The sequence below is a fragment of the Amblyomma mixtum genome, chromosome 5, assembly GCF_055824585.1.
Source record: "Amblyomma mixtum isolate Tamu chromosome 5, ASM5582458v1, whole genome shotgun sequence".
NCBI lineage: Eukaryota > Metazoa > Arthropoda > Arachnida > Ixodida > Ixodidae > Amblyomma > Amblyomma mixtum.
In genome coordinates, this window is record NC_143016.1 from 186094835 (window position 1) to 186111535 (window position 16701).

Here is a 16701-nt window from a genome sequence, read left to right on the forward strand (position 1 = left end):
TTGAACTAAATCTAATACAGGCGCCAGCGTTTTCAGTTCGAGGAAGAATCACTGCCAGTCGAACTTAAGGCTAACTTTTCAGTTTTCTTTGTCCAGAAATTTATTCTTTCCGCTGTCAGACTGTCCTGGCCCTCCGCCAAGACCTGCACAAGCCCACAAGGAGCTGCTTAAACGAAGGCGAAAAATTCTCGTTTTCATTTTTTTGTTTAGGCCACGATGTCGTCATATTGAGCTGTGCCAGCTACGGGTCCTTTTAGATACCACCTACAATAATGACGGTTCAAAGACAGGCACGCACGGCATCCCAAGGAGATTTGTTGTACTTGAAACATTGGATAGCGAGAGCCATACCTTCCAAGTGCGGAGAAGCTTTCATAGCGTGTTCACTGGCGCTGCGCTGTGCTGCGCGCGGTGTATTCTAACTCTCTATTTGCTTGTGGCAACGCTAGCGTCCAAGTCTCTTTCACGCCCTAGTTAATCCATGATTCAGAACAGCGCACGAAACATGGCGAAATGGAGAGTAGAGAAAACAAGCCCTTTTTTTATTGGCTGTATAATAGTGCATCACTGACTAGACACGGATGCTGTTTGTAGGCACGTAAAGTGTGTAAATAAATAAAGTCCACGGTCTTTCGGCCAGTCGAAAAATAATCACGGATAGATAGACAAGTCAATGTGCAATCGACTTGCTTAATATAGTTGATGCTGTAGGGCGTTACTGATTGAAAATACCGTATTTTCCGGACTACACAGACAGCGGACTATGCATGTTTAAAAGCTGAAATGTTGCTTGGTGCGGACAATCTATGAGTACAGATTTTCATTTTTTAAGTTGAATTGCCAGCGCCAAAGAAGCCTGCATAGCTTTCAGGGAGTACAGCCGTGGTAGGCAGTATAGATACGGTATCGAATGTGAAAATAAGACTGACCGTCCGTATACAATGGCTTTTGAAGAAGATAGCCTGGAACTCAAGGGTAGCGTGTTGTGTTGGCCAAGTTTACGAAAAGGAATCGTCTTAGTATTCCAAAACGCACGACAGTGGGCCAAAAATAGCCAGAAGACTGGCACTCGCAGACGGGACTATAAGACTGGTACCGTTTATATACTGCTTGCGAGGAACCTAAAACCTATTTAGGCACAAATTCGTCCCAGCGGTGCGAACCGGGTGCGGACTATCGAGCAAAAACTTTTGAGCCCAAATGTGGACCTGCGGACTATACACCAAGTACGGTCTATGTCTATATAGTATTCTCACTGAGAAGACATGAAAAGAATTACACAGACACAAGACTGCACCAGACACTTAAAGGGCAGCTGCAGAACGTTTTTGAGAATTTCGCGATATTCAAGGATTCAAATGTACATAGGCTGTAGGTAAAGCATACCAAGTACAGACCAACTACAGACCAATATGTATCCTTCCAGTATTCTCAAAAGGCATAGAAAAGTTAATTAATGACAGGATGACTACATTTTGTGATAAACATAACATACTGACGAATTCTCAATTTGGATTCCGCAAGGGTCGTTCAGCAGAGTTGGCAGTTTTAACCCAAAAAGAACTAATTTTGAAGGCAATAGAAAACGAACTTTTAACTCTAGGTATTTTTGTTGACTTTTCAAAAGCATTCAATAGCATTAATCATAAAACATTATTAAAGAAACTTGAGCTTTATGGGTTTAGAGGAGTATTTCTAGATCTACTGAGATCATACCTACAGCATCGCAGCCAGCGGGTTATCATCAACACTTACCACTCTGACATCATGGAAATTAATTCCGGGATACCACAAGGAAGTATTCTTGGGCCCGCACTGTTTAATCTGTACATTAACGACATCACAAACATTGATAATACTGCGAAATTCATTGTATATGCTGACGATGCCAGCCTGTTTTTTACTTCCTCCGATCCTAATGGTCTTGTGCCACGCTGCAATAATTTCCTAAGTAAATTACACGAATGGAGCACATTCAACTCACTTTCTATTAATAACACTAAAACTAAGGCCGTGTTATTTCAAGCGAAAAATAAAACACCTTCATTAACAGTGACCTCGTTATAGGTACATCGACCATTGAACTTGTTCCGTACACAAAAAAGTCTTGGAATTATATTTGACGCACACCTAACATGGAATAATCTCGTCCAACTCATTCTTAAAAAACTTGCGAAAGGTGTTGGCATATTAACAAGATTACGCTCTTTCTTACTACGGGCCATTAAGGTGCTAATATATAATTCACTAGTTTTATCGCATATTAACTATTGCCACTTGGTCCGGGGTACCACCAACGCAACTAACATTACTAGGCTGTTATTATTACAAAAGAAAGCTGTCCGTGCAATTGCTAACGCACCGCGCCTCGCTCACACAGAACCACTTTTTAACAGACTTTCCATAGCCACCATGAATTCCATATACAATGACTTACTCCTTAGGCGATTTATAGGAAGCAAAAAACAGGCTAACAATTTATTTCAAGTGCTATATGACCTCACAAGAAATACTAACGTTTACGATACCCGGCATAACAAAACATGGTACATTCCAAAAAACACGAACGAACTACGGAACCCAGGCACTAAGTTACAGACTGCCATCATTACTCAACTCACTCGGCAATATTACATGATCATTTGTGTCCAGCGATAAATGTCTGTGTGGTAAACTTTTTCATACTGTTTGATTTGAACTGTGATAATTTGTGATAGTTTTGTATTTTCCAAATTCTGTCTTGCATTTTTGGTTGCTACTTCATATTGCTATGTTGATTTGTATAGTAAACGATTAATAAGCATTATTATTATAACATATCTTAATCACTTGTATTCCAAATTGACTTTCTTAATAACCCTCATTGCTACCTCATACTGCTATGTCCAATTGAATACTAAACTATGTTTTTTAAAGGTGATCTTTGTACCATTTCCTAATCGTTGTTGTTGTCAAATTGTGTTTGTTACCAGAATTCATAACATAAGTAGCCTTTATTAATAGGGAACATGGGCCCTGTCAAGCCGCGCTTTTTCCGGCTTTTTGCCCATGTTCCCGACATTGTGTACATATGATGTCAAATAAATCTGTCGGTCTGTCTGTCAAGTGTTTTTACACTAGCATTTAAAATATTGACGTAATCGACGATTGAATTTTGCGCTTCACTTCACTTTATTACCTTAAAGACCCCACTTTGGGGGTATTACATAAGGGGTGGGAGTACAAATATAGATTGAACCACCGGAGGAGTGCAGAGAAATTCAGCGTGACGTCACGGAAAGTATGATCTCAAATTACCGCTGTCGTCAACCACACCCTGCCCTGACTCGTTAGACACTGCCAAACAACTCTCGGCAGGGTTTGCCTTCTGTGACGTTGGTTTTTTTCCTTCAAAGCAGGCGTTTGTGCGCTTTAAATGTACCGATACCTTCGATGACGTCAACATGCGCCCCCCACTTGGCGTTGTGCGCTGCGGAGAAGCTTGAAAAGCATTCGGGATTTAATCGGCGATTAATTCCCTATTTCAAGCGCTAGCCCAAAAAGACTTCACGTGCTTTACCTGCAAGTTTCACACATTCGACCCTCTTAAGCTCGTTGACTTCTAAAACCTATACAGTTTTCCTTTAAGCCATGAAACAAAGACCCCTAAGTTCCGGGGCAGCGCACCTGCGGCATGAATCCGACGGCGGGTCCCGGCACGAGGCCCTTGTGCAGCTCCTCGCCGAAGATGAGCACCGAGCCGGAGTTCGGCTTGGAGAGGCCCACCAGGCACTTGAGCAGACTCGTCTTGCCGCAGCCGCTGGCGCCCAGCAACCCGTAGCTGCGCAGGTATATGACTTAGTAAAACACGTTGCGGGGCTAGTTGGTTATGCATTTTTTAACGAAAAAAAAGCAGGTATATGAACGAGCCATATGTTCAAATGCGGGATCCTTTCCGTTCTTGGGGAATTTGGGGAATGGGGAGAAGATAAGTGTGATTAGTTCTCGGGGAGTTTGGGGAAGTAGCGGGGAAATCAGGGGGATTTTTTCGGCAGGGCATGTTTTCGGCTGAAGACGGAGATCACGGCAAGACGCGAACCCGGCTCCAAAGACTCATAAGAAAGAAAGGGAACGCTGCTGTCAGTTCCTGTGCGGTCACCTAGCCATATACGGCAGCTGCTACCACTAATGTTCGGCGAAGGTTTTAACGTGCCCATCCCCCCCCCCCCCCCTTTGCAGAGAGCCGCGAAAAAAAAAATCTCTGCCTCTCCCGTAAACGAGAGTAGAGTAAGCATGAAATGTTTACGGTCCTAATGTCATCTCGGTGGACACCCGAACCGCACCGTACAGGAAGGGAGGAACGCCACCACCCGTTCAGCGGGATGCCTTGCCATTTGAACGCAAGGTTTTTTGAGGAAAGGAAATGGCGCGCAGTAATTCTCTGCCATCTCGGTGGACACCCGAACGCACCGTAAAGGAAGGGAGGAACGCCACCACCCGTTCAGCGGGATGCCTTGCCATTTGAACGCAAGGTTTTTTGAGGAAAGGAAATGGCGCGCAGTAATTCTCTGCCATCTCGGTGGACACCCGAACGCACCGTAAAGGAAGGGAGGAACGCCACCACCCGTTCGGCGCGATGCCTTGCCCTTTGGTTGGTTGGTTTATGGGGTTTAACGTCCCAAAGCGACTGAGGCTATGAGAGACGCCGTAGTGGAGGGCTCCGGAAATTTCGACCACCTGGGGTTCTTTAACGTGCACTGACATCGCACAGTACACGGGCCTCGAATTTCTCCTCCAAAGAAATTCAACCGCCGCGGCCGGGATCGAACCCGCGTCTTTCGGGCCAGCAGCCGAGCACCATAGCCACTGAGCCACCGCGGCGGCGCCTTGCCCTTTGAACTCAGCGCTTCTCCCCCGGATCACGTATGACAACGAAGTGTAACATGGCATTTATGTGCTTTTTGCACGCGTTATTAGAAATCGGAAATTATAATTCCGTGCATTATCAAACCCACAGCTCCACTGATATCTTGATAAACATTGAGAAGGCACTGGCAGCAGTTATTTTTTGTCTCGTTTGGAGACCAACCGGCGCTTGCATGCCGGTCGCGTAGGAGGGCTTACAGAGTCTCGTTAAAATCTCGTTAAGTAAACGGGAGTATCTGTACTCGCTTCGGCGAGCGCGGCTTCGGCCGCTTCTTTTTGAGCAGCGTCCGCTCCGGCGGACGCAGTTGTTGCTGCGACGCGCGTCTTTTCTTTCCTTTTTTCTCTTTCCTCTGATCTTTTAACTCTCCTCTATCTGCACGTGGCAGCGGTGGTGGCTTAGCTCGAGCCAGTAGCAGGCCCGTGCAATTTCCTCTTCATCCTTCTCTCAGTCACAACAACAACAACAAATCTCGTTAAGTCTCGTACGGTGCCCGGATGTTCTCGTTTTAGAGCCCGGATGACTGGAATTCAGTGCCCGTATGAGTGGATTTCAGTGCCCGGATGACTGGAATTCAGTGCCCGGATGAGTGGATTTCAGTGCCCGGATGACTGGAATTCAGTGCCCGGATGACTGGAATTCAGTGCCCGGATGAGTGGATTTCATTGTGAAGGTAAAGGATGCGCAATCAAAGGACGAACCACGAAGAAAGACACAGGGACACACACAAGCGCTTGTGTGTGTCCCTGTGTCTTTCTTCGTGGTTCGTCCTTTGATTGCGCATCCTTTACCTTCACAACGTCATGTACCAACTAGGCCCTACCCAAGTTTTGTTGGAGTGGATTTCAGTGCCCGGATGAGTGGATTTCAGTGCCCGGATGATGGCTCTCGGTCTCGGCGTGACGTCACCACACTGCCGAGAACGGGGGCTAAAAGCATTTCATGCTTAAAAGATGCCCAGGCTTAGCGTGGTTAAGCCAAGAAGGCGTTGCATATTGCGCGGTCTTTTTTTTTTAGGGCGAGGTATTGCTTGGCGGCACTCGATTTTCTCGGCAAGACGTGGATGGATGGATAGGAGCGCCCCCTTTGAAACGGGGTGGTGGCAATTGCCACCATGCTCAGCTTTTCTTTATTTATTATTTTTTTGTTTACTGTGTTGGCAATTCTCATTAAGATTCTCCATCAACTTTGCCTACGGTTTCCTACTATTCTAACCTTATGCCACATCTCTGCTTTTCAGCCACCAATCCTCCAATCGCTTTTTGCTGACTTCCACTGCAGATTTATTTACATGACCATTGTTATCTTTAAACCCTAGGGCCTCAGAAAGAGTGACTGTGCCTGCATCGACATCCGGATGGATACCATCACATTTGATTATGAGGTGTTCAATTGTTTCCACAGATCTACCACACACTGCACATGTGTCATCTTCTTCGTTAAATTTCTTTTTGTAGCTGCGCGTTCTAGCTGCGTTCTAGCGCGTTTGTAGCTGCGCGTCACGCGCCGGCGCAGCGCCCCTAGCGGGAGGAGCGGGAGTCAGGTGGTGGCTGCGGCCGCGCGCGACCGCGCGAGTTGGAGCCCAGCTTTTCCTCCGGCTGTCGTGACGTCACGTCACGTGGTTTGGTGGCTGCCCGGCCGCGCCCAAGGGCTGAACTGAGTGATTGCAATATGCTACGCATAAAAGATTCCGAGATAATGCTGGCACTGCCGTCTTCTCTCCGACAGCGCGCATATGTAGCCGCCGCTTCCTTGTTGGATTTTCTAACGATAATGTACTACAGAGTTCACGCTGCGGCCGTTTACGTTGGCAATAAAACTAAAAAGGTGTGGTCCCGTTGCTTTCGTGCTCTCCTAGATATCGCGCTTTTAGGCGCGTCTTTGCGCTGAAAGCAAATCGAGTACTGTCTCCGGCGGCGGGTTTCTCTCAGGGCCGCCGCATGAGCGATATGCAGTACTTGTTACGGGCATCTTCATCGCATTTTGACTGCGTAGAGGTTATTTTGAGTTACATATGCGCTATTTCCGGTTTAAACCTAAAACGAAAAAGATAAGCGCACACTGAATTCATTCTCTCAAATTTGTGCGGCTATTATTTATCTTCGCGCGCTGTCTTCCAGTCATGCATGGTCACAGTGCGTGTACGGGTGCAGCGCAACTGCGCGTGTGTGGCAGAACTGTTGCTCGCGAGATGTGTAGCACGTAATCCCTGCATACTTGACGGCGAAAGCAGCGCTATGCGGCCACGCTGTCGGCAGCCAGAGCGACCCGTCAGGATGTATTATATACACCTTTCCAACCTGGGCGCTGCCATATTGTTTCCGGCGGCGGAACCGGTTTCCAGCAGTCCAGAGAGGAGGGATTTCGCCGCTTCCACCGTGCTAGCGCGAGGTGCCCACTGCAGTCCAGGGAACAATATGGCAGCGCCCAGGGAGCCCTTTTTGGAAAGGTCTATAGGTGGACGGCGGGGCAGAAGGTGGAAGCGGTGTCTCCATAGGTGGAGAATGGCTGTTTGGCGCGAGTGGCTGCTACTCCCCCCCCCCCCCCCCCCCTTTTTATCTGCGCCGCTTCGTCCCATTCGCACCTCAGGGTGTTTGTCTTGGTCGCGGTCAGGTCTTCGCGCCCGTTTTGCAACATAGTCCGAGCACTGCGCTCTCGAGAGCCTAGACCGGATGCTTTTCTCCGCCGCTACGTTCTGTGTTGTGCCCCTTTGAAAGCGTTGGTGTGGTCCGGAATGAACCGGCGTCTTTCATGCTGAGTGTGGCTGCGTCACTCGTCGGGCGAGACCAAGGCTCGCGGACCCCGTTCACTAGGAGGCGAGGCCTTCAAATTCCATCGAAAAAGGTCAGTATGTCCACTGTATGGAGCTGGCTATTAGAGTGAGTTACAAGCGCTCAAAAGAGAGAATTGACCAAGTGCGGAAGCCACGAGCACGGTGAGTAAGCAGTGCAGAGCAGCAGGTGAACGTTTTCAGGCACTGCTCCTATACTTTCGGCAAACGCCGTGTCCCCTACCTCGTCAAGCTTCGTAGTGTAGTGCTTTCTGCTCACAGACTGTTGTAACCTTACCAGGGGAGTTACTTGTCGTTAGGACTTTCCGCATGGCATGTAAGGACACTGATTATATACCTTCTGGCTCCTTCTTTTTCACTTTTTCCTTCTTTAAAATCCGAAACTTTTTTCTTACTAAGCGTTTGCACTTCTCATAATTCTTTCCGTGCCTTCAGGAGTGAAAAGTGCGGCATAAGCAACCAAGTACACGTGCATTAATCACTACCAGATAAAGTTCTTCTGATATGAAGGCTCCTAGAAAGGAACGCCTGGTATACACTTGCCTGAAGGAGTCAAGTGTGTGTGTGTGGCTCGCTTGTTGTTTTCGCTTGTTTTTTATATTTATTTGGGCTACTGCGGGGCACTCCAGCTTGTAGAAATAAACATTAATCGAAGATTTTATTTTACGGCCTGACCACTCATCTTCACGCAATTACTTTTTCCGGCGATGGTATTTCATATAGTAACCACTATCCTAACACGACTTTTTTGTCTTAATTTCTAGCGCCATTATCTACTCTTGCGAACAAACCACCCAAGGCAAACCATTCGTAACTTTCAAGTGCAGAAAACCGCCCATTTATCACTCCCGAAAATTCTGTAATGCTTCCTCCGGAAACAACAGTCGCCCAAAAAGTCCCAGAATGCATTCTGAAATCAACACCGCTAAAGTCAGCCGAATTTTCAAGAAATAAACGCCGAAATACCCAGCCCCTACCAATATTCCAACTTTAATTTTAAGGTGTCAATCGTTACTACCACTCCACAAATTTGAGAGTCAATCTGGTATCTTGTGGTGACACTAGCGTGAATTATAACATTCATATACGAGATGCGAGTTGAGGCAAGCAAGTTTCGTACCCTTTTTTGTTACCTTTTATTAAGGAAAGCATTCTGATTCATTACAGCTTGAAAACTGATTTTAAAAAAAAACTTTTAACTTTAGCTTCAGGTGACGATGGCTGCCAGCTTTTGACGGCGACTCCAATACGTGGCGGAGCGCGAAAAGGACAGCATCAACACGTGCAACGAGTAGTGCTTGGCAGATTCCTTCACTTTGACGCTCATTAATCTGGATAAACCGCAATGAAAACTGAAAATTATACTTAAAAGCAAATCATGTCAAAAACCAGGGATCCTGCAGAACGATGCAGAAAAAGTGTCCAGAACAGGTACTCTAGGGCTAACTATGAGTCTTTTTGGTTGTGGCATGAAACGTCACTGGTATGAACGGCCCGAAGCTTAATTACCTTAATTTAGCACCTCAGTGAGTGAAATCTTCCTGTATAAAGCCTCTAACGCACAGTGTCGCCAATTCGCGACCCACCGAATACGCGCTCTCTGCTCACTGCAACACGAAGCTAGGTTACAAACTTTCATGTCAGTATATGTTCCCAGAAGCCCCAGATTTGCGATGGAAATGGTTGAAGCCACTGCTAGGAAGCCATGTGAACGGAAATAGGGCGCCAGTGAACGACTCTCAGCCGGCGCTCAATATCTGCTCGCCTCTGTTTTGTAAGAGCAATATGGAGAGAATATTTTTTTAAGCATGAAATGCTTTTAGCCCCCGTTGTCGGCAGTGTGGTGACGTCACGCCGAGACCGAGAGCCATCATCCTGGCACTGAAATCCACTCATCCGGGCATTGAAATCCACTCATCCGGGCATTGAAATCTACTCATCCGGGCACTGAATTCCAGTCATCCGGGCACTGAATTCCAGTCATCCGGGCACTGAAATCCAGTCATCCGGGCACTGAAATCCAGTCATCCGGGCTCTGAAACGTGAACATCCGGGCACCGTACGAGACTTAACGAGATTTAACGAGACTCTGTAAGCCCTCCTACGCGACCGGCATGCAAGCGCCGGTTGGTCTCCAAAGGAGTCACAAAAAATAACTGCTGCCAGTGCCTTCTCAATGTTTATCAAGATATTAGTCGCTGTGCGTTTGATAATGCACGGAATTATAATTTCCGATTTCTAATAACGCGTGCAAAAAGCACATAAATGCCACGATACACTTCGTTGTCATACGTGATCTCTTAGGGGCTTCGCGCATCGAAGCAAAGCCGCGCAGGCGCACAGGGGCCCGGGGGAGAAGCGCTGCGTTCAAAGGGCAAGGCATCGCGCCGAACGGGTGGTAGCGTTCCTCCCTTCCATTACGGTGCGGTTCGGGTGTCCACCGAGATGGCAGAGAATTACTGCGCCATTTCCTTTCCTCAAAAAACCTTGCGTTCAAATGGCAAGGCATCGCGCTGAACGGGTGGTGGCGTTCCTCCCTTCCTGTACGGTGCGGTTCGGGTGTCCACCGAGATGACATTAGGCCCGTAAACATTTCATGCTTACTCTACTCTCGGTTACGGGAGAGGCAGAGATTTTTGAGGAAAGGAAATGGCGCAGTAATTCTCTGCCATCTCGGTGGACACCCGAACCGCACCGTAAAGGAAGGGAGGAACGCCACCACCCGTTCGGCGCGATGCCTTGCCCTTTGAACGCAGCGCTTCTCCCCCGGATCACGTACGACAACGAAGTGCAACATGGCATTTATGTGCTTTTTGCACGCGTTATTAGAAATCGGAAATTATAATTCCGTGCATTATCAAACCCACAGCTCCACTGATATCTTGATAAACATTGAGAAGGCACTGGCAGCAGTTATTTTTTATAAAAACTGTTTACTCTTCTTGGGCCCTTGAAGGTTTATTTTGTTGAAACCAGTAGACGAGCTCGGGCCTCAAGTTCGCAATTTCTTCTGCACGCTTTGCAACGACCGCCAGCTTCAGCTTAGCAAATGTACTGTTCACAGTTTAGCGCTCAGAGGCCCGCGGAAAGACTGACAGTCGCATTTCCATTAACAGACTGAGGTTGCAGGCCTTGGACTTACATGGCAAACAAAAGTGGGAAAGAGCTTTCCACATCATCCAGAAATGAACAGCACTGAATTGTAAACGGTACCAGCAGCGCTGCATATGTTTACGAACGAAAGAGAGACGGGGGCGGTACGCGAAGCAAAATCATAAATTAAGTTTTTCATTCCAAGCTCACGGAGATATGCGTAAAAGGAGCAGCACATCGGGGTGCAGAAAATTGCGAGTACCATTTGGCAACTGAAGTGTTGAGGTTGGTTGGTTTTTTAACGTCCCAAAGCGACTAGGCGAAAGCCAAGGACACTATGCCGTGACGACTTCCGGTGGATGTAACGTCACACCGTTCCCATGGCTATATCGATACCCAAATTATACATCCTTCGTGGGTCTTAGGTCTTAATTACTCTTAATTACACATTTTTCCATCTAATTTGACTCAAATCTGGCGTTTTTTCGACCCTGTGACTCCTGACGACTTCCGATGGATGTGACGTCACACCGTTCCCGCGGCTGCGTCGACGTCTACGCTATTTCGACGCAGTTTTGACATTTTTGGCTATAATTAATTAACTAATTACTCTACGGTCATCAAACGTGGCTTCTAGGTTCATTTTTTCCTCCTCTATCTGAAGCAACCATTCGTTTTCTCTTGTCTTTTTTTAGTTCCCGAGTAAACACGCTGCCAAAGGTGTAACACCCTCTGCAAACGGGCGACAGTGTGAGCCATTAAAGGCTCTCGCCTCAAAAGGCAGCGGGAAAAAAGAAGCACATCTGCGTGTAACGGCACTGAAATCCACTCATCCGGGCATTGAAATCCACTCATCCGGGCATTGAAATCTACTCATCCGGGTACTGAATTCCAGTCATCCGGGCACTGAATTCCAGTCATCCGGGCACTGAAATCCAGTCATCCGGGCACTGAAATCCAGTCATCCGGGCTCTGAAACGAGAACATTCGGGCACCGTACGAGACTTAACGAGATTTAACGAGACTGTAAGCCCTCCTACGCGACCGGCATGCAAGCGCCGGTTGGTCTCCAAAGGAGTCACAAAAAATAACTGCTGCCAGTGCCTTCTCAATGTTTATCAAGATATCAGTCGCTGTGCGTTTGATAATGCACGGAATTATAATTTCCGATTTCTAATAACGCGTGCAAAAAGCACATAAATGCCACGATACACTTCGTTGTCATACGTGATCTCTTAGGGGCTTCGCGCATCGAAGCAAAGCCGCGCAGGCGCACAGGGCAGCCTCGTACAGGAGTAACGGCAGCCTCGTAGACGACGTAGGCCCTCGTCGGGGCGCGCGAGCGCCCAACTGCAGGCACAAATAAAGTTTACTCCAATCCAATCCAATCAGTAAGGATCTGGCAAGCGGCGATGCCCCTGCAGCTGGGCGAATCGGCCGAGCGGGTGTACTCACATGACGCCCTTGGGCACGGTCAGGTTGGCGCCGTCGATGACGGGTGGCGCGCGGCTGCTGTAGCGCAGCTTGAGGTCGCGCACGATCACGGCAGCAGGCAGGTCCGGCGCAGCGCTGCCACGCAGAGGGAGGTAGCAAACTTCAGTCGCGCATCTCCACTATACGACAGGCCTGCTACGCTGTTGGCAACAGGCCGCGCCGCGCTAGCTGAGCAGCATGCAGTGACGTCACTACAACACTTGTGGTAACGCTCCACTCAGAGGCCTTAACACAGTACGTCACACATTCTGTACGAGTGAAGTAGAGAAATAGGAAAGAACACCCGAACTACTGTCACTGAATCTCTCGTTACACAGTGCTGCAGTGGCGACCGTTCTGTGAGTATTTACTTCTTTGGCTCAAGGAAAAGGAAAGGAGCAAAACTAATAGTTTTAAACCGGAAAGGCTGTGCACCTGTCCTGGGCAAACTCGGACCATATCGGGGTAACCTGTAGGTCGAATCTGAAGATGAACACGTACCATCACCTGTCCTGAGTGTTTCGAACTGTTCGACAGAGTGGCAGGCAGCATAAAAACTTATGCACTCCCGTACCGGGTGAGATTCTAGTCAGCGCAGGTGCAAAGAGAGCAGCTTCGTGTTCCGATAACGCCATCGCCGCGCCTGTTTAACTGGTACACTCTAAGCAGGAATAAGCTTACATTGGAATAAAAAGAGTGTCAGCTGTCCGCTAGTACATTGCCTTTTAGTGGCAGAGTATGCTACCCAAGTTCCCAAGTAGATTTCAGTCACTAAACATACGCGGACCGCCCCATTTTGCGTTTTTTTTTGACAAAATTAGGGGGATAAAATCAAGTCATAATTTTCGTGCTCAAATTCGGGTGAAAATCACGTTATTTAGATAATTCCGCAGTATGGGTTCCTTCAGGTAATTTTTTTGCAGCACACGACAGTTTACTATATCAGTTCGTTTTTCTGCTAAACATAAAATGACCTGTTTTTTGCTCATTATTTCCTAGGTTTCATAAAAAAATTACGAGGAACTTTAGCGGCTAAAGTGGTGAAAGGCGAAAGCCTGAGTGCTGCATTCTGCTACGCGATTGTTCAGTGCACATTTTGTTGGTGCATTAATTAACTGCCAATTAATGACGCTTAAGCTTCGCCTTTAGGAGTGGAACGCGACAACGTGTTGTAGCGCTGCCAGGGAGTCCACGGAATTCCACCACCCGTTCGGCGCGATGCGTTGCCCTTTGAACGCAACGCTTTTTGAGGAAAGGAAATGGCGCAGTAATTCTCTGTCGTCTCGGTGGACACCTGAGCCGCACCGTACAGGAAGGGAGGAAGTGTGAGTGAAAGAAGAAAGAGGGGCAGTAGTGAAGAAAATGAAAATTGTATTTGAGGAAAGGAAATTACGCATTAACTGTCTCACATATCTCAGTAGACACTAGTCGAAAATTGTATTTGAGGAAAGGAAATTGCGCAGTAACTGTCTCACATATTTCGGTGGACACCCGTCAAAATTCGCGCGTGGTAAATGTCACGACAATTTGGACCAATCTGGAACGCGGACAAATACGCCTTGCTCGTCGGTAAATTGGTTTTTGAGGAAAGGAAATGAATGTCTCTCATATCTCGGTGGACACCTAAACCTCGCCGTAACGGGAAGTGAGGAAGATGGGAGTGAACGAAGACACGGTATTCACTATACGCACCTTTGTTCATTCCAAACCATCGAGCTGGCATGGCGGAGTGGTAGCGTGCTCGACTCGCACTCCGGAGACCGGGGTTCGATTCCCAAGTTCGGCCAATTTCTTACTCGGTTTTATTTATCTGGTCTGACTAGAAAGGTTAATTAGACTAATTGGTTAAGTAAGCAATTAACTAAACTCATTTAAACTTACTTGGAGCATCACTATACGATCCCTTTAATTGGTTGCATGGTTAGTAGCCAAAGTACAATTGGCCCCGTTTGAAATTCGCGCACTGTGACGTGACAATTGTTTCGACCAACTGAAAAGCGTGACATTTTCTGTCGACAGCTCCTGCTTACAACGATGAGGCATTAAAGGCTTCCGCCTTAAAAATCGTTAGCAATTAAGATTTTTTAGTGTGAAAGACCTGCTTCAAGAGGTCTAACCGGCTCACCGAGTTTGCGAGAAGCTTGACCTTGAGGGTGATCTCGGTCGAACCATAATTGGATAAATAAAATAAACATCGCCACGACTGGAATTCGAACTCGTGGCCGCCCGAGCAGATCAGCTTCGCTGGCCAAAGTCTCAACAAACGGGAAGCACTCTGCCATCGCCGCAGCCGATCACGCCTGGTGTTAAAGTGCAACACACACTCGCACTGAGCACTGCGCATCGTCCTCTTCATCAACTGCTATCGAATTACTATCGACACCAGACGTGCCCACGACCCAGCAAAGCAAAACCATAAGTCAACCACGCTAAACACATGCTTTCGCACGTCTAATCAGTTTAACCACGTTGAAACTCTTCCGCTTCTTTTTTCTATTCTATAACTTTACCAGCTACGGAGAACTTCCGCGTCTTAGCAATACCGCGACTTGCCTTTTTTGTAGAGTGCGAAAACATTCAACACGATAGCTTCGATTTTCCGAAGGTCCTTGGATCAGGGTGTCGTTAGCGTGGGTGCCGCATCACAGAGCGGCTCTGATAGTTCGAGCTTATGCTCAAACTCATCCAACTCAAGAAAACAAGCGTTAACAGGTTTAAGATCCCTAATTGATCGAAGGCACCCCTATGGAATAAGCACCAGATATCCGCAAATTTCCTTGCGCCGCAGCGGTGGCTCAGTGGTTATGGTGCTCGGTTGCTGACTCGAAAGATGCCGGTTCGATCCCGGCCGCGGCAGTCGCATTGTAACTGATGCGAAATGCTACAGGCTCGTGTACTGTGCGATGTCAGTGCACGTTAAAAAACCCCAGGTGGCCGAAATTTCCGGAGCCCTCCGTTACTAACTTGCTCATAGCTTGAGACGCTCTGGGACGTCGAAATGCATAAAACCAAACCAGACCAAACTTTCTAGCGGCAACTTCAGCTTTGTGAACTGAAAAACCAACGCTCACTTTCAGGAAAAAATCGGTTTTAACCAGATGTTTAAAAAATGTTTTCTGTCTGTGAAGACAACGAAGCGCCCCAAATAAGCGGAATGCTTACTCTTGTAAAGACGGCATATTCCTGCTGCAGAGCACAGTAACTTGATGCAGTTAGCAATGGAAGGAGGCCTCTTTTAACGAGGAGCCGGGGGTGTCGAGGTAAGCAAACAGAGGAGAATGAAACCTCGATCAACATCTTCGCAAGGTTTGAAGAGAGGATTTGTTTCCTGTGGCAACCGTGAGTATATTCCGCATTTTCAGTGATGAAGAACCTACCCAGGGCTTGAGCAGCATGTATACACCCTGCCCTCAGAAGGGAGTGCGCCGGAGAACAGCTTATTCTCTTTTTACTCTCATTTAAGTTAATTCATGTTTAGAGTGTATAGGTTCTCAAGCTCCGCTATGAAAATTGTCGTCTGCATCTTTCGAGAGTGTATTTGGGCCGGTTGTTTTCACGAACAGAAAATGCACGACTTTCAACCATTCGCTTTATCGACGCTCACTGCCGCCGTGGCAGCCGCATACCGTTGGGCCGGTTGAGTCAAGCGAAAGCGAGAATCGCGCGTGTGGTCAACCGCGGCCGCTGGAGCAGACGAAGTCGTCGCCAAAAGGAGCAGACGATGGGTGAGCGATCGCTATGCCGCATCGGATAGCGGAAGGTTAGTCTACGCCCGGAACTAAGAACAGAAGCCGCTGAAATGGGCAAAAGAAGGGAAGGGCGACGTCCAGTTAAGACGGAGGTTCCACAAACCGCCAAATGCATTCACGTAAGGAGACCATATCCGCTGCTCGAAGCACACAAGCAGCCCGGGGAGCCACATACATGGCGGATACGCGAGTGCGGACATACTGCCACCTGTGAGGCGTCCTAGAATTTTGCTATGCCTTTTGCTCTTACGCTTATACTCTAAACGACGAGCGGGACGGCAAACTGTTCGGGCGCCCTTGATGCACACAGCATCAAGGGCGATAACTGAACCGATAACAAGCTTGAGCCTTTAATGATGGTTTGTGGTTTGTGGGGGCTTAACGTCCCAAAGCGACTCAGGCTACGAGGGACGCCGTAGTGAAGGGCTCCGGAAATTTGGACCACCTGGGGTTCTGTACCTTGCACTGACATCGCACAGTACACGGGCCTCTAGAATTTTGCCTCCATCGAAACTCGACCGCCGAGGCCAGGATCGAACCCGAGTCTTTCGGGTCAGCCGCCGAGCGCCATAACCACTGAGCCACCACGGCGGCTGAGCCTTTAATGAGTAAACACTTTCCTCTATCCAAAAAATTTAAATATTGAAACATTCGCGCGACGAAAACAGCGCCAACAATTACGCCAAATGAGA

The 16701-nt window shown here is 47.8% G+C and overlaps 1 protein-coding gene across 1 annotated transcript in view; it reads right to left on the bottom strand.

Annotated features, from left to right (window-relative positions):
* The window catches only part of LOC149345125 (uncharacterized), a 108802-nt gene that overhangs the window by 91712 nt on the left and 389 nt on the right, over nt 1-16701 (bottom strand). Inside the window, exons 2-3 of the mRNA XM_089547373.1 lie at nt 12243-12356; nt 3667-3820 (exon numbers count right to left, since the gene is read on the bottom strand). Of these exons, the coding sequence (XP_089403499.1) occupies nt 3667-3820; nt 12243-12356 (268 nt within the window). The remainder of the gene's footprint in view (nt 1-3666; nt 3821-12242; nt 12357-16701) is intronic.